The 25,605-nt window shown below is 35.5% G+C and overlaps 2 protein-coding genes across 7 annotated transcripts; one reads left to right on the top strand and one right to left on the bottom strand.

Annotated features, from left to right (window-relative positions):
* Window positions 1-416: 416 nt before the first annotated feature.
* LOC109056372 (protein-lysine methyltransferase METTL21C-like) lies at window positions 417-25,142 on the bottom strand. 6 transcript variants are annotated; one of them, XM_042731599.1, is made up of 9 exons: window positions 13,065-13,100; window positions 12,860-12,965; window positions 12,630-12,708; window positions 6,535-6,606; window positions 5,856-5,987; window positions 4,989-5,152; window positions 1,241-1,358; window positions 843-1,114; window positions 417-727 (listed from the first exon to the last, which is right to left on the bottom strand). In XM_042731599.1, exons 3-9 carry the CDS (start codon window positions 12,691-12,693, stop codon window positions 575-577), a joined length of 975 nt encoding a protein of 324 aa, XP_042587533.1. In that variant the 5' UTR covers window positions 12,694-12,708; window positions 12,860-12,965; window positions 13,065-13,100; the 3' UTR covers window positions 417-574. The 6 variants fall into 6 exon arrangements, with proteins under 6 accessions (XP_042587533.1, XP_042587535.1, XP_042587538.1 ...); XM_042731603.1 differs by lacking the exons at window positions 417-727; window positions 843-1,114; window positions 1,241-1,358; window positions 4,989-5,152 and adding exons at window positions 13,364-13,446; window positions 13,634-14,146; window positions 14,551-14,621; window positions 14,929-15,015 and having other exon boundaries at window positions 5,856-6,606; window positions 13,065-13,202; XM_042731601.1 differs by lacking the exons at window positions 12,630-12,708; window positions 12,860-12,965; window positions 13,065-13,100 and adding an exon at window positions 25,022-25,142.
* On the top strand, window positions 20,452-23,385 carry LOC109056428 (bone marrow proteoglycan-like). Its single transcript, XM_019073628.2, has 7 exons — window positions 20,452-20,531; window positions 20,882-20,947; window positions 21,388-21,840; window positions 22,028-22,110; window positions 22,494-22,631; window positions 22,734-22,839; window positions 23,030-23,385. The coding sequence occupies exons 2-7, from the start codon at window positions 20,911-20,913 to the stop codon at window positions 23,095-23,097; spliced, it is 885 nt and encodes a 294-aa protein (XP_018929173.2). The 5' UTR covers window positions 20,452-20,531; window positions 20,882-20,910; the 3' UTR covers window positions 23,098-23,385.
* Window positions 25,143-25,605: the final 463 nt, after the last annotated feature.

Here is a 25,605-nt window from a genome sequence, read left to right on the forward strand (position 1 = left end):
TTACTGACCACAAGCTTTTGTACTGTAGTGTAGATTTAGGGAGAAGATTATGACTTTGCACCATGTTGCAAATAAAATAACATTTTAATAACAATTAACAATGATAGTATAAATGATTATAAATAATAAATTTGGGAACAAAACTTTTTTTTTTTTTAAGTTCACACACTAAAAACTAAATTCTATTTCCAACTCAGTCTAAGAAATAAACAGATTACTATGAGATTTAAAACAAGAAATTGACTATTGTGTCACATTGACAAGTAGACATAACGTGACAATTACAAGTATGAAATTGCATTACTTAAATACCTTTTTTTATTCGGAAACAAAAAGGAGCTTTCATACTTCCTAATAATAATTTTAAAAATCATACATGAATTATCTCCTTTTTTTTAACATGTTTTTTTTTCTTCTTCATTATTTTCAGGAATTGTAGCACCTGGAAATCATTCCTTGAAATTTTGCAGATGGCCAACATGTGGAGCACCTTCCCTTCAATGTTGGGGCTGCAGGACTCATTTAATGTATGAATCTCTCATGTCATTTGCAATTCTTGCTACACATTATGTTGTTAGTTCTCCCTCTTCTCCTCCCTCATTTGGGCTGATGTCTTTGCAGTGGCCTGGTAGATCCATACCTCCTCTTGTGGGATCTCTTCCAGCAACGTGACATTAAAAACTTTTTTAAAGTTTTCAATGAAACACAGGTCAGATTGAAATCGCACCTGTTGGTAATGAAATATTGACAACCAATAGGTCTTATAAAAGAGGCTACCTCAGAGTTAAAGACATAAAGTTAAAATGTTAGCTAAGGTTTAAGGGAAAAACATAGAGCCTGACCTTATTTGCCCACAATAGGGTGGTTCCTGGCTTACAGAAGTACTGCATGGTGATCAGTAGATCCTCTAGAAAGCTGTGATGATAGACCACATCTGCACAAAACACATAGTCATAACTGTAGATGGAGCTGGGGAAGTCACGTTTCACATCCTGACCCCAGACCAGGGCCGCCACCTGAGGTGTGTATCTGCAGCGACCCCGTGTGTTGCGTGAGAGGTTAAAGTTCAGATTTGACAGGACATCGGGTAGATCCGTGGCCGTGACCCAGGCACCTATGTGGAAAAGGTGTAAATGAAAATAAATGGTAACTGCAAACATATAATTCAAATAAATTGACCTTTGTACTTCCACATCATCGCTTTCCTGCACACAGAAGAAAGAGATGTTAGTTTATGTACCCAGTAAACTTGCCACTATGGACACCAGTCCTGTTCCCGCTCCAAGTTCCAGCACTGCTTTATCCAGCAGATCGAACTGTTCCCGGTTCTTTTCCAAATACTGACAGAGAGCCACAGCCTGTGTGCATGCATACACACACACAGGTATATATATATATATATATATATACAGTCGTATATACAGTCGTGGCCAAAAATATTGGCCCCCTTGGTAAATATGATCAAAAAAGGCTGTGAAAATTCATCTGCATTGTTAATCCTTTTGGTCTTTAATTTAAAAAAAATCACAAAAATGTATCCTTTCATTGGATAATAAGAATTTAAAACGGAGGGGAAACATCATTATGAAATGAATGTTTTTCTCAAATACTCATTGGTCACAATTATTGGCACCCCTATAAATTCTAAGGAGTAAAATATCTCTGAAGTATATTCCCATTCATATTCACAATTTTGAGCACTTCAGCATGATTATAAACATGAAATCATCCAGCTCTGGCTTCCTGTTTCACAGAAATATAAAGAGGAGGAAAAACAAAGCCCAAATTTCCTTAATCATTCATCACAATGAGAAAAACCAAAGAATATATTCCTGATGTGCAGCAAAAGATAATTGAGCTTCACAAATTGGTGAAGTGGCTTTAAGAAAAGAGCAAGAGCAGTGAAAATTCCCATTTCCATCAGGGCAATAATTAAGAACTTCCAACCAACAGAAAATGTTACAAAACTGCCTGGAAGAGGACGTGTGTCTATATCATCCTAATGTGCGGTGAGAAGGAGAGTTTGAGTAGCTAAAAAATCTCCAAGGGTCACAGCTGGAGAATTGCAGAAAATAGTTGAGTCTCTGGTTCAGAAAACCTTTACAAAAATTGTCAAACAGAACCTACATCAACACATGTTGTTTGGGAGGGTTACAAGAAAATTTCCCCTAGCTCATTCAAAAACAAACTAAAGCATATTCAGTTATCAGCCATGACTGGAACTTTACATGGGAATGGATTCTATAATCAGGTGAAACTAAAAAAATAGCTTTTTAGCAGCAAACACTCAAGATGGGTTTGGTGAACACAGAGAAAAAAGTACCCCATGTGTACAATGAAATATACTGCTGTATTTTTGATGTTGTGGACCTATATTTCTGCTGGAGGTCCTGGACATCTTGTTTACATACATGGCATCATGGATTCTATCTAATACCAACAGATAAAAAATCAGTAAGTGACTAACTCTGTTAGAAATCTTATAATGGTCCATGTTTGGATCTTCCAACCGTACAATAATCCAAACACAAACCTCAAAAACAACACAGAAATGGGTCACTGAGCTCAAAACCAAGCTTCTGCTATAGCCATTCCAGTCCTCTGACCTGAACCCTACGGAAAATGAGAGGAGTTAACTGAAGAGGAGAAGCACCAACATGGAGCTGGGAATCTGAAGGGTCTGGAGTGATCCTGGATGAAGGAATGGTCTCTGATCTCTTGTCAGGTGTTCTCTAACCTCATCAGGCATTATAGGAGAAAATTTAGACCTGTTATACTGGCAAATGGAGGTTTCAAAAAGTATTGAATAAAAGGGGGCCATTAATTGTGGCCAATGTGTATTAGAGCAAAAACATTTATTTCATAATGATATTTCCCCCATTTTAAATTTCTTATTATCCAATGAAAGGATACATTTTTGTGAATTTTTTTAATAAAAGACCAAAAGGATTAACAATGCAAATTAATTTTCACAGCATTTTTTGATCATATTTACCAAGGGGGCCAATATTTTTGGCCACAACTGTGTGTGTATATATATATATATAATCATAATGGTATGAAACTTGGTATATGAAGACAAAAAAACGTCATGGACATGAAACGAAAAAGGTTAAATTGTGCTGAAAAATTACTGCATTGGAAACAAATTTCATCTAGTGAAATGTTTGGTACTGCATCCAAACAAAATCTTATTGAAAGCTTATGTTTTGAGATCAACCTCAAATTTTGAACACAAAATTTGTCTTTTTTACCTTCAGAGTTTTAGAGTAAAACATGTTTTGTTGTTTTAAAATACATACTTCATAATTTAAAGTGTTTTTATGGATTTTTCAAAACAATAATCCTAAACTTCTATAACTTTTTAAATTCCACTTTAATTTCTTTTTTTTCTTTTTCACTTTAGTCAAAACCCCGCATCTCTCTTTAAAAACAGACCTTTAAAAAAATCTAAGTGTGTGCTCCAAAGCATTCAATATTTACAACAGTTTAAGTGTGAAATTTAATTTTTAAATCTTTTGAGATAAAAAGTTAACACATAACAAAATGGGTTATAACTAATGCATAAATATAATTTAGTACCATTAAAGGGATACTCCACCCCAAAATGAGCATTTTGTCATTAATCACTTACCCCCATGTCATTCTAAACCCCTGTAAAAGCCTTGTTCGTCTTCGGAATACAATTTAAGATATTTTGGGGAAAAAAATGGAAGGCATGTGACTGTCGCCATAGATTGCCAAATAAATAACAGTAAAGGTCCAGAAAAGTATGAATGACATTGTCAGAATAGTCCATCTGCCATCAGTGGTTTAACCGTAACGTTATGAAGCGACGAGAATACTTTTTGTAAATGAAGAAAACTAAAAATAACGACTTTATTCAACAATTTCTTTTTCAGCAGTCTCCTCTGTGTCTCTCCATATCACCGTATGCTGCATATGCTTTTCTGTATCAGCCGTGCCACAAGGTTGCGCTGCTTCTGTGTATTTAGCTTTGATCTGAAAGAAAACAGCACATCCTTGTGGCGTGGATGACACAGAAGAGCGTGCGCAGCATACGGTGATATGGAGAGACACAGAGGAGACTGCTGACAAAGGAATTAAGTCGTTATTTTTTGTTTTCTTCATTTACAAAAAGTATTCTTGTCACTATATAACATTACGGTTGAAACGCTGATGGCAGATGGACTATTCTGACAATGTCTTTCATACTTTTCTGGACTGTTATTTACTTGGCAGTCTATGGGACAGTCACAGGCCTCCCGGTTTTCTTCCAAAATATCTTAAATTGTGTTCCGAAGACGAATGAATGATAAAATTTAAATTTTGGGGTGGAGTATCCCTTTAAATCCCCTAAAAATACAATATATATATATATATATATATATATATATATATATATATATATATATATATATATATATATAGTATGAAAAGACCATTCAGTAAAAACTCGACAATACAGTCGGCAATAACCTGAGGATGCAATTTTAACATTTACATAAACAGGTCGCGCGTTGTGTTCGTCCAAGACTCTAGAAAATATGCAAATAAGAACGTTAAACGGTTTATATATATATATATATATAACCGTGTAAAGTTAAGGTGGACTATTTTATGTCATAATTTTCCCCTTAAACGTTGGAACTACTGTCCCTTTATATACAACACGCGGATTTTCTGTGACTGTCCAAAAAGGCAAAGCAGGTGAATATGAGGCGCCATTGGGCGTCTGTTGCTAAGCATCTAGCCGTAACGTTCTAACACCGAATCGTAACATACAACATGGAATCACACTGTAGGCCACAGGTTTGGCACCGCAATGCTGGGTTAACGCAAACCCTATTCCGTGGCGGAGTTTTTTAATAACCCCAGGTAAAAAGCGGTGATGGGCTTCTAAACCAGGAGTTAAAAGCGGAGTTTAGAACGATGATAAGCCTCGTTTAAGCGCAGTGGTAAGAGTCCTATATAATATCTATTCTCACGCCTGGCCAGATGACGGCGCCAAAAGAGTCGAGTGACTCTCGGATGTTGATCTCCTGCCCGGTGAAGGAAAAGGTCTCGTTGCCAAGCGAATAGAAGACAGTGGGCTGCCAGGCACTGCGCCTGCTCAGTGCCTCCTTCTTCATGTCTTTACAGTCCATATCCTCTGAAAAGAGCACCAGTAAAATATGTCATTGCCATTCAATCAGTGTATTTACTGATCTGAACACCTGCATGCACATACACCTAAATACAGTGGGATCCAAAAGTTTCATACTCTGGGATTAAAAAAAAATAAAGCATAAATTCTGAATAAAATGAAGAAGAAACACTATTTTTGGGTCATGAAATGCACATAAATTTAATTGTTCACAAGTCCAACACACTTTCGTGTCAATTTGAAACTATTTAATGTTTTGTCGAAATTGTGGCTAAATATTATAAATTTGTGTTATCTCATACATTTTTGTACAATCTGCTTATGCCCATTGACAGTATAGGTTTAGGGGTTGGCACTTCATGCTTATGTTTTTTTTTTTTTTAAATCATACATTTCCATACGAATCACACCACATCATTCAAATTCATACTAAACTGCCAATTTGTAAAATTGTTTTCTCATGAGATCAGGTTGTCCCAAGTCTTTGAGGTAGAGTCTAATCAAATCTTAAGTATTTTGTCATATATGGGCAATTTCAGGTACTCAACTATTTTGCCTGTATTTTTATCTAAAGAAGTAAAAGGGGTTTCAATAGTTAGTTAGTTCACTATTACACCATTCTGGAAATAAACAAAATTCAAATATGTTGCATTGTTTTTTGGAGCCCACTGTCATATTGCTCCCATATCTCATTCTTCTACTTATTTACCTTCTGTGTTGTTTGGTGGTGGTTTGACAGGGTCAGGCTGCTTCACGATTCCTTTTTTCTGCACATTTAGACCTGGCCTTCCTTCGATCTCCATTATGGAAACAAGCCCAGATGTCTTCACATTCAGTACAGCTATCATATTGGAAGATTTAATTTTGAATTCTCAATAAAACCATTTTCTAGCAACATCTTCTTACATGCATTTCCCCCAGTAGTTATTGAATTTAGGTAGCACATAAAAGCAAGCAAAATTCCATGCAAAATTAATTTGAATTTAAACTAGTTTCAGTAACAAAACAATAAAAAGGAAATCACACACTCTCACAAACATATAGAAACACAGAAACAGACCTGCGACTTTAAAGTTGACATCCTCAGGGCAAACTGACTTTTATAAAGGAGCATCTCTCTACTCCTCCCATGGAAGAACTGAGCTAAATGTGCAGTTAGTTATGAGAGAGAGAGAGTTGCATACAGTGTCAAAGCTACTTAATTCCACACTGATCCCTCTTACTGGTTCCCGTGTTTTTGAGTTTGTGGAAAACAGACAGAGATTTAGACTAAGAATGGGTGGGGAAAAGATGGCTGTAGGTATTTATGTATGTGCACATGTTGACTTCACCAGGAGTCAGTTTTTTAATATCTTACGATGTACATGAAGGCATATCCCTTTACTCACAGCCTGGGCACGGCTCTGGCAGATATACTGTGGCCTCTGGGATCTTGGAAGCTGCAACTGGGGTCCAATAACCTGTGTGAGCACAGATGGTAAATGAAGGATGACAAACATTTTACTGCAAGTGTAGGATGACCTAACGGTCAGTTTTAATAGCTGGGATGGAATCAGACATCAAAAATAACCTGAGACTGGACAGACATAGAAAACATGATGTCTGGCAAGACTGAAATACTAAAGCAGAGGCTTTTGAGAGTGATTTTACCAATGGTTGCCCGTGCCTAAAATTTATAAAATTGATTATAAAATGAGTTCAACTACAACATCAATATGACACAGTGTTCACAATGAGTGTTGCTCACTTCAGTTTTAGAATTTCTTAATAATTTACTTCCCTACTCCTATGTCATCCAAGATTTTCATGTCTTTCTTTCATCAGTTGAAAAGAAAGGAAAACATTCCAGGATTTTTCTTCATGTAGTGGACTTTAGTGGGGACCAACTGACTAAAGGTCCAAATTGCAGCTTCAAAGGGCTCTACACAATCCCACACAAAAAAATGCTGGGTTATTTTTTTTTTAACCCACCCACCCACCAAGCAAAAAAAATAAATAAAAAAATAAAATAGAATTCTAGCTTGTTGGGTCATTCTATTGGGTTGTTTTTAATATTTTCACCCAGGTGCTGGGTAGTTTTTCTTTAACTAAGTTGCTGGGTAATTTTTAAAGCTGTGCATTTTTTTTCTACCCAACTGCTTGGCTGAGCTTGTCTCCAGTTAAACATCCCAGCTGCTCAGTTACAGTTAGTGCGTAGGCTTATTGAGTCCTCTACAGGAGAGAGCAGTTCACAGGGCCGCCGCCGATTTGGTGCACTTCTTCAGTGATATAAAGGTTTGTATACATTTGATTTAATTTATAAAGTCTTTACTGTGCTGTAAATTGTATTCTTTTTTTGCAATGCAACATAAGGACGAGATGTCCTTATGTGTGTGACACACCGGCATGAGAATTAGCACTATTACTGTAAAAAGTGATTACAGTGAATGGTTGCATACACTTTAATTAAAATACTACTTTTAAATGTCACATTTTTTTGTCTAAAATGCTTGTTAAACATAGTAATATTGTAAAGCTGTATTCACCCAAATAAATTCAATTTGTTTTGTATTTTGTCCATGTGTCCTTGCTTACCCTTACCAAAAAGTAGTATACCTCAAGTTCATTTTATTAAGTATACTTAAGTAAAGTTCAAGTATATTTTTAAGTACATTTTATGTAGCAAGTATACAAATATCAGTGTTCTAGTAGTATACTTGTAAGTGTACTGTTTCAATCCTCCTTGGGACTAAATCGGCCCACTTTTTAGTATATAAAAGTATACTTTTAAGTATACTTTAAGTATAACAGTAGCAATCTATGAGTACACAGCTAGTTTACCTCTATGTTTGTAGTTTGTACTGCAATAATATTAAAAGTGAACTTACAGGTATACTGATAGTTTACTAGTTAAATACTTTGTACACTTTGAAGTATAGTCTCACTAGTTTAGTAGTTTTATACTGCAAGTATACTCATAAGTTTTCTTTAAGTGAACTTTACATCATACTTTAGGTATAGTACTACTATGTCCCTATGTAGGTTTTAATTTGTATATATTTTGTTATATGAATATCTGAACATAAAAAAACATCCAAAGAAAGAACAGGGTATCTGCTTGTAAACAAAAACATTTTAATCTTGCTTCATGCATTCTTTTTTTAAACACTTTAATGTGGGTAAGTTTCATAAAAATTAAAGAAATAACATTTTGAACAAAAAGCTGAAAAAAGACTATGAATTGGATTCAGAATGTTAATCAAAACGTAGATGGAGTCGATCAACAGCCCAAAGCTTGACTGTAATTATTACCTCTTCATCGGTCAACATATTATTCCATACCATTACAGTTTTGATACTGTTTCATGTCAGATGATCGTGTTAGATCACATGTGTTTTTTATCTGTTGTTTCTTTTTCTTCTTCACTTGTGTTTTTTTTTTTAGGAAATTCTGTACAGAAGATGTGTACTAGCACCCTCTACCACATAATAATGAAAACACGGATTCTAGGAGCACAAGTATAGCTCAAATATATTTAGACTTTTTGTAAGTATAAGTCATGTATACTTAAATGTCATTTTAAGTATATTTCTGAGGAGTACATAAAGCCCATTTCTGAGAAGTACATAAAAAGTAAACTAAAAGCATACTTCTTTTCATAAGGGTAATACGTTCATCTTTTGATTGTTGCTGTTGTCTCTAGTAATTCAGTTTTTTTTTTTTTAATTTCCAGTCCATTTTAATATAATAATTTTTAAACAATAGTTGACTTAACCCAGCATGTTTGGTAAAAACATTTAACCCAACCAGGGGTGTTTCATAAAACAAATTTACCAAATAAGCCAGATAAGCAAAATTTATTTCAGTTAGTCTGACTTATTGTCAGTTGATTTGGTTCAAAATAAGTCGGAATAACTGAAATAAGCCTGGCTTGTTTGGTAAATTTGTTTTATGAAACAGCCCCCTGCTGGGTCAAAATAACCCAGCATGTGTTCTGTCCAATATTTAACCAGGCTTATTATTTTTAACCCAGCATTTTTAGAGTGCAGCTGAGGAATAAGGGTCTAGCAAAACAACTGGTCGTTTTCTTAAAAAAATAAATAAATAAAAATTCTAAACTTTTTAACCACAATGCTCATCTTGCACTAGCTCTGCGTCCACGACTTCACACATTATGCAGTCCAGTTAGAAAGGTCATGCGTGAGGTAGCAACCCAGTGTTTACAAAGCGAACATGCAAAGACTGGCTAAAAGGTATACAATTTTTTTATTTTTTATTTTTTTTTAAATGATTGATTGTTTCCCTAGATGAGACCCTAATTCCTCTGCCGGGATTGTGTAGAGCCCTTAAAGCTGCATTGAATATGCAATTTGGACCTTCAACCCATTGGTCCCCATTGAAGTACACTAGAGAAAAATCCTGGAATGATTTCCTCAGAAACCTTAATTTCTTTTCGACTGAACAAAAAAAAAGACATTAACATCCTGGGTGACATGGGCGTGAGTAAAGTATCAGGACATTTTTTTTTTCAGGAGTGAACTAATACTTTAATAATAATCTGAATAAATCATGCTTAATAAATGCTGTGTTTATGGTTACAAACAGAAAAAAGCCTAATAAAACTTACTAAAACAGATCTCTCATAAGCAATATGCTTTTTTCTTTCGTTCTTTCTTTCTTTTTTAGAAAGGAAAAAAAGAATGTGAGAGAATTATATTAATTATAAGTAAATTCGGTGCCATGTTGTGAACATTATTTAATCATTTAATCACTGAAAAACTAACTATATTTTATGAGTATATGAGTACTTTAAAATGTAATATAATTGCCTTGAATTTTTTTTACCTTTGATATCTAATTTCAGTGATCACTGAAGTATTACAAATTCCTCGTCTTTTGGTGAAATTTGCTGTTTTGAATCACAAAATAATTTTAATTATTTATCCCTTTTTTAATAATCAAGGCCACCAAAGAGTTTAGCATTTAATTTAATAATTATTATGCATCTATTTAACCCTTTAAACTTATGTGAAATGCCAGTTGATCATGTGCATGAGTATAACAGCACACTTAGGGAATCTATAGTTGTTTTCCAAATGACGTACAATACACTATGCTTATACAATACTATGCACCTATAATTTTAGAAGGTTATTTTGTCATCCAGCATCAGAGCTAAGTGCTTGGAGTGTCCAACATTCCATTTTTTCCCCCGGTTAAATAACTGCATCAAGAGCACTTTTTCTTTTTGGAATCTACAATTTGTAAAAAAAAATAAAATATATATTTTTTTTTAAAAATGGGATAGAATAGTATATAAGTACATAGTATATATATATAATAATATATAAGGTGAATAAAGAGTATTCCCTAGTCCCCTTGCATGGTAAACAAATTTTACACTATGAGATTATCATGTCTCTCAGTCTTAGGCCACGTTTAATCAGACACCTGGGATGAGAGCATAACATCTGATTAACACTCCCGCTGAAGCTGTAAACACCGACCTTGCTGTATCACATTCAGCTCTATAATACTTCTGTGAACAGTGATACTGCTGAAACATGGCTGAGCGATACTATCAAATGGTTAACTAGCATTGTTGTATCAAGCTTGAAACATCTGTACCATCTGAAGCAAATACAAAAACTTTACTAAGGTGGAATTAGGTGGAATTCTCATTGTTAGTGCAAAATTTGGTTTCATACACATGCACATTTTTGGTTCTAAAGTTAAACAAGAGGCCAGGGAGATGACAAGTATTAATTTGTGACTGAAATGGCTGGAGTGGCTGTGGTTTAGTTCCTGCAAATCCTTCACTGACACTTAGTAGTGAAAACACAGCTGCTGAGGTAAAATGGAAAACTGACTCAGCCATGGAGAACAATGTGTTGTGCATGCCAAAGTAAGCTTCAGCCCCATATATTACAGTGTGTGTCAGACAAAGTGAGAGAGGGGGTGTTAATCTTTAGATATTCTGATAATAGTATCTATATGAACCTTTCTGGAAAATCTTTGGCTTTAAAGATTCTCTGAGCAACTGATTCTCAGCATCCGTGGTATGACCATTAAGACCAAAACGCTCAAAAAAAGACTAATTTTTCCAAAATCAGAAGTTTGATCTCTAGAAAGGACTATTATATCTGTACTAAAGTTCATTTTTAATGGTGATGTGTACCATTTTTTTGTTAGAAGTGTTAATATTTATCTTAGAAGTAAGGCATTCGTTGTTGGATTTCTGAGAAACATGTAAACACTGTGGCTCTGTAGTACTATCTATGGGAATTTAACAGATCTGGTCTCTATACTCTTGAGTCCAGGAATCAGAATAGACTTGCAAATGTTTTATTTTCTTTTTAAATGTAAAAGTATGTTTGGTGATGCTAGTAGCACAAACATGACACACTTTATCTTTAAAACCTCTTGCACTAAAGTTAATTTTTATGACTGTCCCAGGGACCATTGCTGGCTTCACAACAAATGCCTGTGTGTCAGACCAAGTGGCTCTCTCTTTATCCCATTGTTGATGCATAGAAACATGGGAATCCTGGCAGTCCTGGCCAGATGATGGGATGGAAAACAGCCTGCATGGTAGGCTCATGGTGATGAGAGCTATTAGCGTACCAGCGCCTGCCTAAAGCCTTTGTGAAGCTTTAGTGAAAAGCTCTGTGAGGAACATTGAGTGACCTTTCAGTTAACAGCTAAATGAGTCAACAATTGGCATGAAAATTACAGCCTTAAAGGTGCTGTATGCAGGATTGGCACTGAGTGGTTGAACTAGGTATTGCAGTCCAAATTCAAAATATTGGAGAGGGTTTTTTTCACCCGGCCCCTCCTCCTCAGACTTGACACACTCCCAGGTTGCCAAATTGATGACACAAACAGGAACGAGCACACTTGGCGATGAATGAAATGAAATACTGAGTTTTCCACCAACTGGCAACCCGGGATGCCGAAATACAATTGGGTAAACTGGCATTGGGCAGTTTCACAAACCAAAACAAAGGTCAACATTCCGGCCTGGAACGCATATTTTCAAAGGAGAATAACTGACTGTAGCATTGTTTTTCAGATAAACAAGTATGTTAACTTAGCATGTTTCTTAAATATCTGCAAACATATTATGGTATTTTTATGCTTTAGTAGAGTCAAAATCTTACAGCACCTTTAATAATAAAATATAACAAAAGTCACTTTTATTGTATATGATTTTACATGCTTTATGCTTAATTTAAGCATAAAGTAGAAGTGTTCAAAATGATGGTTTTAGCTAGTAAACAAATAAATTGCTTACAACAATTGAATGCTATACTAACCAAACTAAATGAAACAGTTGTGGTATATAAACATGTTTCTTCTTCTTTTTTTTTTTTTGTAAAAATGCAAGACAAATTTAATTAAACATCAGTTGACAACTCTTATAAATTAATCTTTAAAAATTGCAATAATAATTATCATTTACACTTATTTCATAAAAGTTACTGTATAGCAGGTTAGGTTAACCTTCTGGCTGTCTAAAGTGGACAGGAACAGATGAACGGACTGGGTATTGTGCATGGTACATCATTGAACGCCAGATTATCTGAAAATAGACAAAGCTTTGTTAAACTGGTAAAGACAGATCCGGAAAAAGAGGAAAGCGGTGAAAGAGTTAAAGGATTATATATTATTCCTTTAGATTATCTGTGATGAATGCAATTTTTTGTAAATTGTTGTTCAGAAGCAACACTTACACCACGTCTCTACACAGTTCTCCTGCCCACCAGCATTATTGGGCTCTCCTTTAGCCCAGCCATTATAGCTCCATGGCATTCCATCCAACCATATGAAATTACGTGTCTGTCAAAACAGTAAAGTGACTTACTAGAGGCACAGAAATGGTGGGGAAATGAATAAATCATGCAAAAAAGTGAAACACTGCAAAACAAATGAACATACATTAAAGATTCTCCATCCTCCAAGCCATGTGCGGGTGCGGCCGCCATTCCGATCCATTAGCCTCCCTATTTCACCAAGAATGTAGCTGCTTGTCACAGAGGCCAGGTGGCCATTATTGCAGATGGACTGACAGTGGAACTAAGGAGAACCATAGTTGTTATAAAGTGAAAAGAAAGGAGAAATACAGTATAGTGTCATTAATAAGTCAATAAATCATTAGTTAACCAGTTATTATTATTATGTAAATAATATAGTAAATATATTAAAACATACTGTTATGTTTTATATGACATTCATACCTCAGCTTGATAGGCATTGAGGTTTTTTCTGAAGAACTGGTAACATTTGCCCTGTAGGACAACTCCTCCACAAGTCCACCACCCTGTGGACATATCACCACACTACAATCACCATTCCATATCTTACATTACACTTCACACCTGCTTGATAAAGGAAACTTTTCAAACTGACCCTAAACACTGCAGTATTCAGTGCATTTGGACAATTATGCTAGTATCAGACCTGTTTTGTACACAGTGGCAAAACTAATATCATCTGAGGTGGCTTACCAATCTGTGTCCTTCGTCTTTCCCTCTCAGGGTCCATTTGTATTTCTGGATCTTCAGCTGTTATATAGTCAGCCTCAAGTGTAGGCTCCTCCTCTACTACATTTTCTTCTTTTTCATCTTCCACTTCTGTATTAGTTTCAGACTCTAACTCTTCTACAGCTTCCTCCACTGGTACGATGTTTCTGTCTGTCTGAATGGCAGTAATTTCCAGCTCAAGCTCTAGTTCTGTCTCTGGCATCTCTTCAGTCAGGTAATCTGCCTCTAGCACAGCTTTCTCCAACATCACTTGTGTCTCTTCTGGTACTCTTTGTTCCTCTGTTGTTTCTGGCTCCAGCAGCACTGAATCAGGCTCCACCAGACTTGAATTTGCAACAGCTTCCTCCTCCTGCACCAGAGCACCTGCTTGTGCTTCTGTGTGCTCTACCTTCGGTTCGTTTTCAGCCACTGGCACCTTCACCACTGGATCAGGAGGCTTCTCATCCTGAACTGGTGGATTGGCAAAAGCTACAGAAGCTAATGATCAGAAAATAATAATGTTAATCATTCTAGAGATTAAATTTAATTATTTACCACTTTTAAGATTTTATTTAACATTGAACTTGTTAGATATTGTAAGCTTTTACCAATAATGACTACTTCAAAAAAGTAGAATATATTTTGTTAAATGCATGATTTAAAATATATATAGTTCAAAGTATACTCTCCAAGTTTTAAAAAAAAGGATGCACTATTTGACTCCTAAAAGACCAAGTTTTTACATAAATAAGCAATTAAAAATAAAAACACCTATAACAGTGTTAACGGAAAGCAGCACAAAATGCACAAACAAGAGTATAGAAAATTGGACACATATTAAACTAACACAGTTAATATTAACTGTATGTTTGAATGATATATAACTAGAGCACAGATCATACCTGTTATGGTGAGAACCAGCAAGAGGAATTTTCTCATCTTGTCAAAAATCTCCAAAGAATTACTTTACTTTCTGCAAGGAGATGATTTGATAATAAAATCAACATCAATCAATTACGTTAATTTTCACTTAATGACATTTTTATTGACTGTGATTCATAAAAGCCCTCTTCATTTAAAAGGGAACTGGACAACTCTGAAAGAAAATGTTATTTATATTTACTTAATGTTAGTTAAGTTACAAATATTTTTTAACATCACTGAATCAAGCAAAATATATTATTTACACCAACTGCATTTAAGGGTTAAATCATTATGATAAATAAAGACAAAAGGAATGTTATTTTTTAGAAATATGAACAGTAGATTGTTATTCTCACCAGTTTTAATCTTGTTGGTATTGAGTCTTCACCTGCGTTTCTCTCAGTGCTGTGAGATCTAATCAGTGCTTCTTATTAAAGACAGTTTATGGGCTTTATCTTGTCACGTTTCTGCGTGCACATGTTTCACTTTTAAGACCTCATCATATTTTATTATTGTTTGCTTCTCTTGAAAACATGCTTATGTTCAGAGTACCAAATCACGTCAGTCTGATATTTACAAAAGTTTGGGAGTTTGGATGTATTTTTTTTCTACATTTTATTTGTAAGGTTGCTTTGTTTTTATTAGTTCTATAGTTTGAGAAACAATCTTTGGATTGGATTGGCTTTCTGAGGCCAGAAAGATACACCTTTTACATACAGCCTTAAGTAGTATTAACTAGTACTTATTAACATCAGGTTAATACTAACTACCAGACTTTTAAGTTGTTCTGAGCACAACAAACTCAGGCAGAAATGTACGCCTTGTTGCTAGGAGACACATTAGAAAAATGAAAACTTTGGCCGCCTCTGATTTTACCAAAGTAAAATTTTACTTTGATTTTACTTTGGTTACTGTAGCTATGGTTACTGGTAAGGATTACTTGACTCCCATTGCACATTTATTCAGACAGCTGCTGTGTGAGCGAGACATTTCAAGACTTACACCTGTAAGTAAATGCGTTTGTCAATCCCAAAAGCTAACAGTGTTGACTTTGCCTATTGCAACCTCTCCTTTAAAAAACACTTTCAACAGCTCTGCTCCATCGTTAGTTCTAACTGTTGATGTGTCGCTGCGCAATGACAGTTGGGTGATTTTGCCTTCACTTCCTGTAAAGTGATGTATTGATGTTCCCTTAATCCCTATGCCATTTGCAGTGCCCTTCAAACTGAACATGTTCGCTCCCTTCAGATTGGAATCTCACTCAAGATGGTGGAGTACCCTGTGAAGTCCACTACAAATCAGCAGAAAATCTGGGCAAAGGTTGTGTTGTGTATTTCAGGCTTATAAGTGTAATAACTGACTCCAGGCCATTGAATTATTAGAAAATAATGCACACCATTGTTGCCGCATCACCACTGTGGATTATTTTCTAATAATTCAATGGCCCATCGTTAATTATTCATTACTGAATCAACTTGACTGTTGGGTTCCAACAATTAAAGCAAACTCTAAGGGTCAAGATCAAGTTCTTAAGATGCAGGTAAACATTTTGACTGATAAAAACTAGCTGCTACTGGCCGAGGACACACACATACATATATAGATATATTCATTTCTAAAAAAAAAAAAAAAAACCTCCCCAGAAAAAAGGGCACTTTCTCTCAAGGAAGAAAAAGGGCAAGTGCTCAAGCCCCCTTTAATGTTTGTGTACACGTGCCTGATCCGTGGCCATGATTTGTTAAAGGTCCCCTGAAATGCTTTGAAATACACAGTGTTATTCTATGTGTTGATGTAATTTTAACTGAAACAGGAAGACAGGGCGGGAAATATCAAGCAGCCCCGCCCCTTTTTTAAATAACCAATAGCGTTAATTTTTTACTACAGTTGGCCTGACCTTTCAGAGCCGTTGAGCACCGTAAAGCCACATTTGACAGGGTATGACAGCCACAATCATATCCATATTGCTATAAAATATAGCACTCTGTGTAGAATTCAAATAGGTCCAATACGTTTTGTGGTCTGTGCCGACACACACATGTGATCCGCTCCATGCTATCGTGCCTCTGCACCGAAGCAGAGTGTGTGCGGTGCGGTGGTTAGCGTGACACAGTGCGAAACCAGACTTCTTTTTCCTCGATGGAAAGCATATTTACACTGTCTGAATCGTTCCCTGTCCCCTATATAATGCACTATGTGCCATTCACTGTACAGAAAATACTAATTCTGTAAACAAGTGACCTATTACAGCCGCGGCTTCACCAACTATTTATAGTGTAGGGGGCGGGCGCTTCAGATTCTAGAGAGCATTTGACTGGACAGAAGATTTGATGAGAAGATGAAGTGCGATGTGATGTCATGAAAATTCGTGATTGATTTTAGCGGAAGTGAGAGACTCTAAGTTTTGAGTGCTTATATCTCTTAAATGCAAATTTTGTCATTGTTTTGGAACACACCAGCTTATTCATAACCTTAAGGCTAACATATTAATACTAAAGGCTAAAAAACTTACATTTTGTTTTCATGGGGACTTTAAACTGAGGGAACAGTTTAAGAATTTGTGAGTTTATAAACTGAGGAGACGGATTGCAAAACCGTCGCCACAGATTTTTTTTTCTTTTTTTCCTACAGGTGACTTCCTGGGCTCCGTACATCGGAACTTGACAGAGTCTTAACATTTCCTGACCAAACCTGATATTTAGATTTTCTTATTTTTTTGACAGGGAAAGCTGTGGCCAAACAGAAAAACACATGCACACATATATAGCTACATATATTCAATTATACAAAAAAAAAAAAAAAAAAAAAAAAAAAAAAAACTCTCTAGAGGAAGAAAAAGGGCGGGTGCTCAAGGCCACTTTGATGTCTGCACATGCCTGCTTATCTGTGTTTACAGTGGTAATTTAATTGTAAACGTGAGCTCATGCAACTTGTTTTATGTTTCATGAGTTACTATTTCAAGGAAGTGTTTGGCATAATAATGTTGTTTTTTACATAATTCTGAAAAGAATATTTACTTGTGCAGTTATATGTAGAGATATAATGTAGTTTTACTGCATTTCCTCTTTAGGTTTTATGTTTCATATGAACATTTGCATTTAGTTTTTTTGTAGACGCTTTTATCCAAAGCGACTTACAATTACAATACATAAAGTGATTCATCATAAAGAGGCAAACAAACACAGGAAGTGCTCGTAATACCAAGTTTCAGGCATTTGTTCAAATAAGTACAAGCTAGAAAGGGAAGGAATAAATAAAGAGTAAGACAAAGTTATTATTTTATTTTTTTAAATTTAGGATAAATTCAAGTAGCATCGAAAGAGATGAGTTTTCAGCCGTCGCTTGAAAATTCTCAGGGATTCAGCATTCCTGATAGGGGTGGGAAGATCATTCCACCAGCCAGGAATGGTGAACGAGAATGTTCTGGAAAGTGATTTTGTGCCTCTCAGTGAAGGTACCACGAGGCATCACTCAATAGCGGATCTCAGACTTCTGGAGGGGATGTAGATTCGTAGTCGTGAGTGGTAGTAGGTGGGTGCTGAGCCTGTGGCTGTTCTGTATGCAAACATCAATGTCTTGAACTTGATGCAAGCCGCAACCGGTAGCCAGTGCAAGCAGATAAAGAGAGTTGTAACATGGGCTCATTGTCGTGCTGCTGCATTCTGAATCATTTGTAGAAGTCCAGCCAGAAGAGCATTGCAAGGGCCTGGACAAGAAGTTGTGCAGCATGCTCCATTAGAAAGGGCCTGATCTTTCTGATGTTGTGCAGTGCAAACCTGCAAGATTGAGCAGTCTTTTCAGTGAGGTCAGCTGGTCAACAAAGATTACACCAATTGTGTAATTGACCAATTGTGTCACGTTGTTTCATTTTTCAACATATGTCTACAAAATAATCAGTTCACCATTGTGTGAAAAGAGACCACAGTCTTCTTTAGTATTTACTAATTTTATCACAAGAACAGGAAACAACAAAGAAAACTGTTAAATCATGCCTCCATGTCAGATAATTAAAGATCCAGCCCCAGATGCCAGATCCCATCAGAAAATATCTGTTTTGTCTGGTAACAACTTGTCAACAAAGTAGTCTACTACCCAAAACCTGTTAACAGGAAGTCTTGTCTAGTACCCAAAAATACCCAAAACTGTATTAACAGTCTTCTATCAGGAAGCCGAATGAGGAAAAAGAGAAGTGCAGAAGCAGGAGACAAAATGATGATAAAATAAAGGAGTAGAGTTTATTGAATAGTCTTTAATTGCTTGTTTCAATGCTCAGACTTCATCTGACTAGCACAAATTCAACATGTTCTGTTATACCAAAACTGATTCATAACAACATCCCATAAATCCACATTCCGTCGTATCTCGTATCCATGAAGACAAACAGCCCTCGAAACCACACAGTCATAAGACTAACCAACAATGGAAATATATTATAAAAAACAATAATAATATAATATAAATGACTAATCAATAAATTAATCAATGAAATGTGTATATAATTGACTATAATGAGTATTATAAATGAATGAAGAATAATTTAATATATAAGAAAGAAAGTAAAACACAACACAAATATATGGTTGCTTTCTTGAAGCAAAACGCACACAAGCTGCATTTAAGGATCTCAGGTCCTTCATAACGTTACGGTTGAATCACTGATGGCAGATGGACTCTTCTGACGATGCTTTTCATACTTTCCTGGACCTTGACACTGTTATTTATTTGGCAGTCTATGGGACAGTCTCAAGCATACCGGTTTTCATCCAAAATATCTTAAACTGTGTTCCGAAGACGAACAAAGCTTTTATGGGTTTGGAACGACATGGGGATAAGTGATTAATGAAAACATTTTCATTTTGCGGTGGAGTAACCCTTTAAGAGAGTCCAAGATGATTTCATTTCAAGGGAAAATACTCTTGTAAGTCATTAACTTATAACTGGGAAAGTTCTGTGGTGATATGCTTTAGTTATTTTGTTCATTCTATTCAGGCACGTGCACACATAGACATCCTAGAGAGAATGTGCCCTTTTGGGGAGTTTTTTTTTTTTTTTTAATAAATGAATATATGCATATATGTGTGTGTTTCTGTTTGCGCACAGCTTTCCCTATCAAACAAATAAAAAATCTAAATATCAGGTCAGGTCAGTCGGGTCGGGAAATGTTCCGATGCCTTTCCCCCCTCCGCACGTGCCTGTGTGTAATGAGCTGCCAATATACTTTTTTTTTTCAGTATACGGATTTTTTTTTTTTTTTTACAGTGTAGAGAGATCACATATGTAGGGTGACCATACACTCTCTTTTTCCTTGACAAGTCCTGGCCTTGATTTCTAAATTGCCTAAAAATTCTGGGGTTTGGCTTTGCATATTATATATTTATTTAATTTTTTTTTGAAGATAATGACTGAAAAGTAGTTTGACCCATAGTGTGGAGGCTTCATACACAATCAACCAATGGTGTGCAAAAGGACACGACCTACAGAGAACAAAGCATGCAAATACACAGACATATGTGAGTACTGTAGCAGGCAGTGTAGAAATCCCATCCAGGACATATCCAGTAAAAAGAGGATGTATGTGGTCACTCTAGCACAACATACAGTACATACAAAAAGTAACATCAGGTCGAAGGCAGTATGTGACCTGAAAGTCAATCTAATCAAAGATTATTTCTTAAAAGGACGAATAAATATAAAGCAACCTAACAAATAAAAGCAGAAAAAAATACGTCCAAACTCCCAAACTTTTGTAGCCTGTATCTCAGACTGACGTGATTTAGTGCTTCAAAACAAGAAAAGCAAACAATAATAAAATATTATGAGGTCTTAAAAGTGTGAAGCATGTGCTCTCAGAAATGTGACAAGACAAAGGCCATAAAACTGTCTTTTATAAGAAGCACTGATGGGATCTCACAGCACTGAGAGAAACGCAGGTGAAGACTCAATACCAACAAGATCAACACTGGTAAGAATAACAATCTACTGTTCATATTTCTAAAAAATAACATTCCTTTTGTCTTTATTTCTTACACTAGCAGTGAATCTGTTTGTTGGTTTAAAACAAAGGGTGATAATCTGCAGTTCATAATGATTTAACCCTTAAACACAGTTGGTGTAAATAATGTATTTTGCTTGATTCAGTGATGTTAAATAATATTTTTAACTTAACTAACATTAAGTAAATATAAATACATTTTCTTGTCCAGTTCCCTTTTAAATGAAGAGGGCTTTTATGAATTACATTCAATAAAAACATCATTAGGTGAAAATGAACATGATTGATGTTGATTTTATTATCAAATCATCTCCTTGCAGAAAGTAATTCTTTGGAGATTTCTGACAAGATGAGAAAATTCCTCTTGCTGGTTATCACCATAACAGGTATGATCTGTGTTAGTTATATATCATTCAAACATACAGTTAATATTGTGCTAGTGTAATATTTAACATTGTGTCCTATTTTCTATACTCTTATTTGTGCATTTAATGCAGCTTTCTGCAAATACTGTTATAAATGTTTTTTTATTTTTATTTTTTTTACTTGCTTATTTATGTAAAAACTTGGTCTTTTAATAATGGAATAGTACAATAGTGCATCCTTATTTTTTGTAAAAAAAAAAAAAACTTGGAGGATATACTTTAAACTACATATTTTTAATCATGCATCTTTAACAAAATATATTCTACTTTATTGAAGCAGTCATTATTGGTGTATTCTTGGTGAATATCTAACAAGCTAAATGTTAAATAAAATTTTAAAAGTGGTAAATAGTTACATTTGATCTCTAGATTGATTAACATTATTACTTTCTGATCATTAGCTTCTGTAGCTTTTGCCAGTCCACCAGTTCAGGATGAGAAGCTTCCTGATCCAGTGGTGAAGGTGCCAGTGACTGAAAAAGAACCGAAGGTAGAGCACACAGAAGCACAAGCAGGTGCTCTGGTGCAGGAGGAGGAAGCTGTTGCAAATTCAAGTCTGGTGGAGCCTGATTCAGTGCTGCTGGAGCCAGAAACAACAGAGGAACAAAGAGTACCAGAAGAGACACAAGTGATGTTGGAGAAAGCTGTGCTAGAGGCAGATTACCTGACTGAAGAGATGCCAGAGACAGAACTAGAGCTTGAGCCGGAAATTACTGCCATTCAGACAGACAGAAACATCGTACCAGTGGAGGAAGCTGTAGAAGAGTTAGAGTCTGAAACTAATAAAACTTATGAAAATGAAATTGCAGAAATACAAATGGACCCTGGGAAGGAAAGACGAAGGACACAGATTGGTAAGCCACCTCAGATGATATTAGTTTTGCCACTGTGTACAAAACAGGTCTGATACTAGCATACTTGGCCAAATGCACTGAATACTGCAGTGTTTAGGGTCAGTTTGAAAAGTTTCCTTTATCAAGCAGGTGTGAAGTGTAATGTAAGATATGGAATGGTGATTGTAGTGTGGTGATATGTCCACAGGGTGGTGGACTTGTGGAGGAGTTGTCCTACAGGGCAAATGTTACCAGTTCTTCAGAAAAAACCTCAATGCCCATCAAGCTGAGGTATGAATGTCATTTATGATCATATATGCTTATTTGTCTATTTAGCTCAGTATTGTTCTGGCAGCCAAATTTAATGTTAATCATCATTAAGGAACATATGTCTTAACTGATGTCCAGAAGATATTTTTATGAAATGGTATTTATAATAAAAATACACAATCCAGTAATCATCTTTTATTTCGTTAACCTGTAGAATCATGTCTATATATGTATATTTGATTGTATTTACTATATGATATGATAATGATAATAATAACAATAAACATATTTGATATATTATTTAGATAATAAAAATAATAATAATAACTGGTTAACCAAGATGTATTGACATTAATGACACTATATTTTTCTTTTAACTTTATAACAACTATGGTTCTCCTTAGTTCCACTGTCAGTCCATCTGCAATAATGGCCACCTGGCCTCTGTGACAAGCAGCTACATTCTTGGTGAAATAGGGAGGCTAATGGATCGGAATGGCGGCCGCACCCGCGCATGGCTTGGAGGACGGAGAATCCTTCGTGTATGTTGATTTGTTTTGCATTGTTTCACTTTTTCACATTGTTTATTCATTTATTCTCCACCATATCTGTCCATCCAGTAAGTCACTTTCCTGTTTTGACAGACAAAAAAGTTCCGATGGTTGGATGGAACGCGGTGGAGCTATAATGGCTGGGCTAAAGGAGAGCCCAATAATCTTGGTAGGAAGGAGAACTGTGTAGAGACGTGGTGTAAGTGTTGCATCTGAACAACAATTTACAAAAATCTATCAATAAAATGTGGCTTTTATCACACAGATAATCTAAAGGAATAATACAACATAATCCTTCAAGTCTTTCACCTCTGTTCTCCTTTTATAGAGATACTTTCCTTTTTCCGGATCTGTCTTTACCAGTTTAACAAAGCTTTGTCTATTTTCAGATAATCTGGCGTTCAATGATGTAACATGCACAAGACTCAAACCGTTCATCTGTTCCTGTCCACTTTAGACAGCCAGAAGGTTAACCTAACCTGCTATACAGTAACTTTTATGAAAAAAGTGTAAATAATGATAATTATTATTATTGCAATTTTTAAAGATTAATAAGGGTTATCAACCAGTGTTTTATTAAATTTTCATTGCATTGTTTACAAAAAAAAAAAAAAAAAAAACATTTTTATACACCACAGCTGATTCATTTAGTTTGGTTAATATTGCATCAAATTGTTTTAAGCAATTTAATTGAACATGCTTTTGAAAACTTTGTGTAAATAAAGCTGACTTTTATTATCAAAAACGTCTTTTACAATATTTTATTATTGTATCTAAGGCTGTATTTTATTACTGTATTTTCATGCCAGTTGTTGACTCATTTAGCTGTTAACTGAAAGGTCACTCAATGTTAAATCCTCGCAGAGCTTTTCACTAAAGCTTCACAAAGGCTTTAGGCAGGTGCTGGTAGGCTAATAGCTCTCATCACCATGAGCCTACCATCGTACAATGCAGGCTGTTTTCCATCCCATCATCTGGCCAAGACTGCCAGGATTCCCATGTTTGTATGCATCATCTATGGCAGTGGTTCCAAATCCTGGTCCTGGAGAACCCCCAGCACTGCACATTTTAGATGTCTCCCTATTCGAACACACCTGATTCAGCTTATCAGCTCGTTACTTAAGACTCCCAGACCTCAAATGTGTGTGTCAGATAAGAGAGACACCAAAAATGTGCAGTGTTGGGGGTTCTCCAGGACCAGGATTGGGAACCACTGATCTATGGGATAAAGAGAGAACCACTTGGGTCTGACACACGTATTTGTTGTGAAGCCAGCAGTGGTCCCTGGGACAGTACTATAGCATCTCCAAACTGACTTTTACATTTTAATGTGCGAATCAAATATATATAAATTTGTGTCCATTTTGTAATCTGTGCAAATTGTATGTTAAGAGTGCTTTCATTTTAAACATTTGTAAGTAATTGTAAGTAAATACTGTTTTATCCTTTTAAAAACAACTATAGGTTCACAATTTAAAAGTTTACATATTTGAATATAGAATCTACATAGTAAGAGACTTAGGTTTATTATAAAGCAGGCAAAGCATCCAAACATAACAGATTTGGGATTCATTGAAAAATCTTGTAAGACAGCCTCCTCAATATAAATAAACTAACATCATTCCGGAGTTGAAAATAATAATTGCCTGACCAAAACAAATGAAGAAGAGTTTCAGTGTCACTCTGACAAAAGGAGCATTTAGTGTCAAAATCAGATCCAATTTTTTTCCTAATTTTTATGGAATTTTATCTAAATGATGCTGCTGTTCAGCAATCAGCTTTTTCAGAATCAGTAATATGTTATACACTTTTAGATACATGATTAGCAGTTTTAGAAATAACTTTTATTTTCATAGGATTTCCTCTTTTTAGCCAAGTCACAAATGAATTTACTAAAATATTCACAAATTTCACAGTTAGTCTGCTCCCAATTACTGCCATAATTGTTTTCTTCTTTTGCATTGTTTTTGTATCTTTAAGTAGCTAGTTAAGAGTTAGAATTTTACTAGATTTTGGGGGTCATCTATCAATATTAGTACACCCCACCCCAATAAAGATTGATAACAACAAACATCATGTCTAAAATTCAAGTAAAAGACAAACATAACGACTATTTGGATCACAGTGTGAAAACAGAAATTTGGTCTTAAAGCAATGAAGTAAAATCCAAACCCCAGCTGAGCTTAACGTTCCGTGGGACATCCACGTCATTGTGAGTTCTAAAAATGTAAATATTCTTTGACAACGACATTCTTTTAAAAATATAAATTAGAATTAAACAATTTAAAATATAATTGTGCTGCAGCCAACGTTTGGTAAGGTTTCTTAACCCTCTAAATGAGACAACAGACAACACCATAACATAAAAAAACCCACAATACCTGCCTTAAAAATGTGTTGATGTTTAGCGTAGACATGCATGTGAGTTCGTTGAGTTCTACTCTCAAGTGGAGCAGGTAAACAAACAGTCAGAAAAGGGAATTCAAAGCGGAAATATTTCCAATATAAATACCCCGCCCCATACACAAACACCCTGCTGCAGTCTGCAGATCGAGGCGGGGCTGCACGTGTAGCCCCGCCCCATACATACTCTGATTGGTTCGATCGTCTTTTATAGACATACATGATAGGAAATGCGTGCGTAGTTAGTGTAGGACGCAGTATGTTGTTTTAAAAGCTATAAACGCTGTGCAGTTTTACAAAGCCTTCATTATAATGCACAGAAGAAAAAAAACCTTTACCTCTGTGCATTATAATGAAGGCTTTGTAAAACTGCACATTAGTAACTTTATTATAACTTATAACTTTTACTACACGTGCAGCCCCGCCTCGATCTGCAGGCTGCGGCCGGGTGCTTCTCCCGCCGTAGTATAAATTATAATGATTTACCTTTTATTTGAATAAAAACAATACATTTGGTTTCCACACTAATATTTCTTTTAGTTATACAGAAAATATCTTTACA

The sequence above is a fragment of the Cyprinus carpio genome, chromosome B9 (genome assembly GCF_018340385.1).
Source record: "Cyprinus carpio isolate SPL01 chromosome B9, ASM1834038v1, whole genome shotgun sequence".
NCBI lineage: Eukaryota > Metazoa > Chordata > Actinopteri > Cypriniformes > Cyprinidae > Cyprinus > Cyprinus carpio.

Excerpts from the sequence above, each read along its gene's own strand:
- LOC109056372 (XM_042731599.1), bottom strand. The coding sequence starts at position 12,693 with ATGATGTACCATGCACAATACCCAGTCCGTTCATCTGTTCCTGTCCAC. Across the intron at positions 1,359-4,988 it reads GCGCCGTCATCTGGCCAGGC|GCTGTGGCTCTCTGTCAGTA; the intron begins GTGAGAATAGAT and ends GCATGCACACAG. Across the intron at positions 1,115-1,240 it reads CATAGTGGCAAGTTTACTGG|GTGCCTGGGTCACGGCCACG; the intron begins GTACATAAACTA and ends TTTTCCACATAG.
- LOC109056428 (XM_019073628.2), top strand. The coding sequence starts at position 20,911 with ATGAGAAAATTCCTCTTGCTGGTTATCACCATAACAG. Across the intron at positions 21,841-22,027 it reads AAGACGAAGGACACAGATTG|GGTGGTGGACTTGTGGAGGA; the intron begins GTAAGCCACCTC and ends ATATGTCCACAG. Across the intron at positions 22,632-22,733 it reads GAGGACGGAGAATCCTTCGT|ACAAAAAAGTTCCGATGGTT; the intron begins GTATGTTGATTT and ends CTGTTTTGACAG.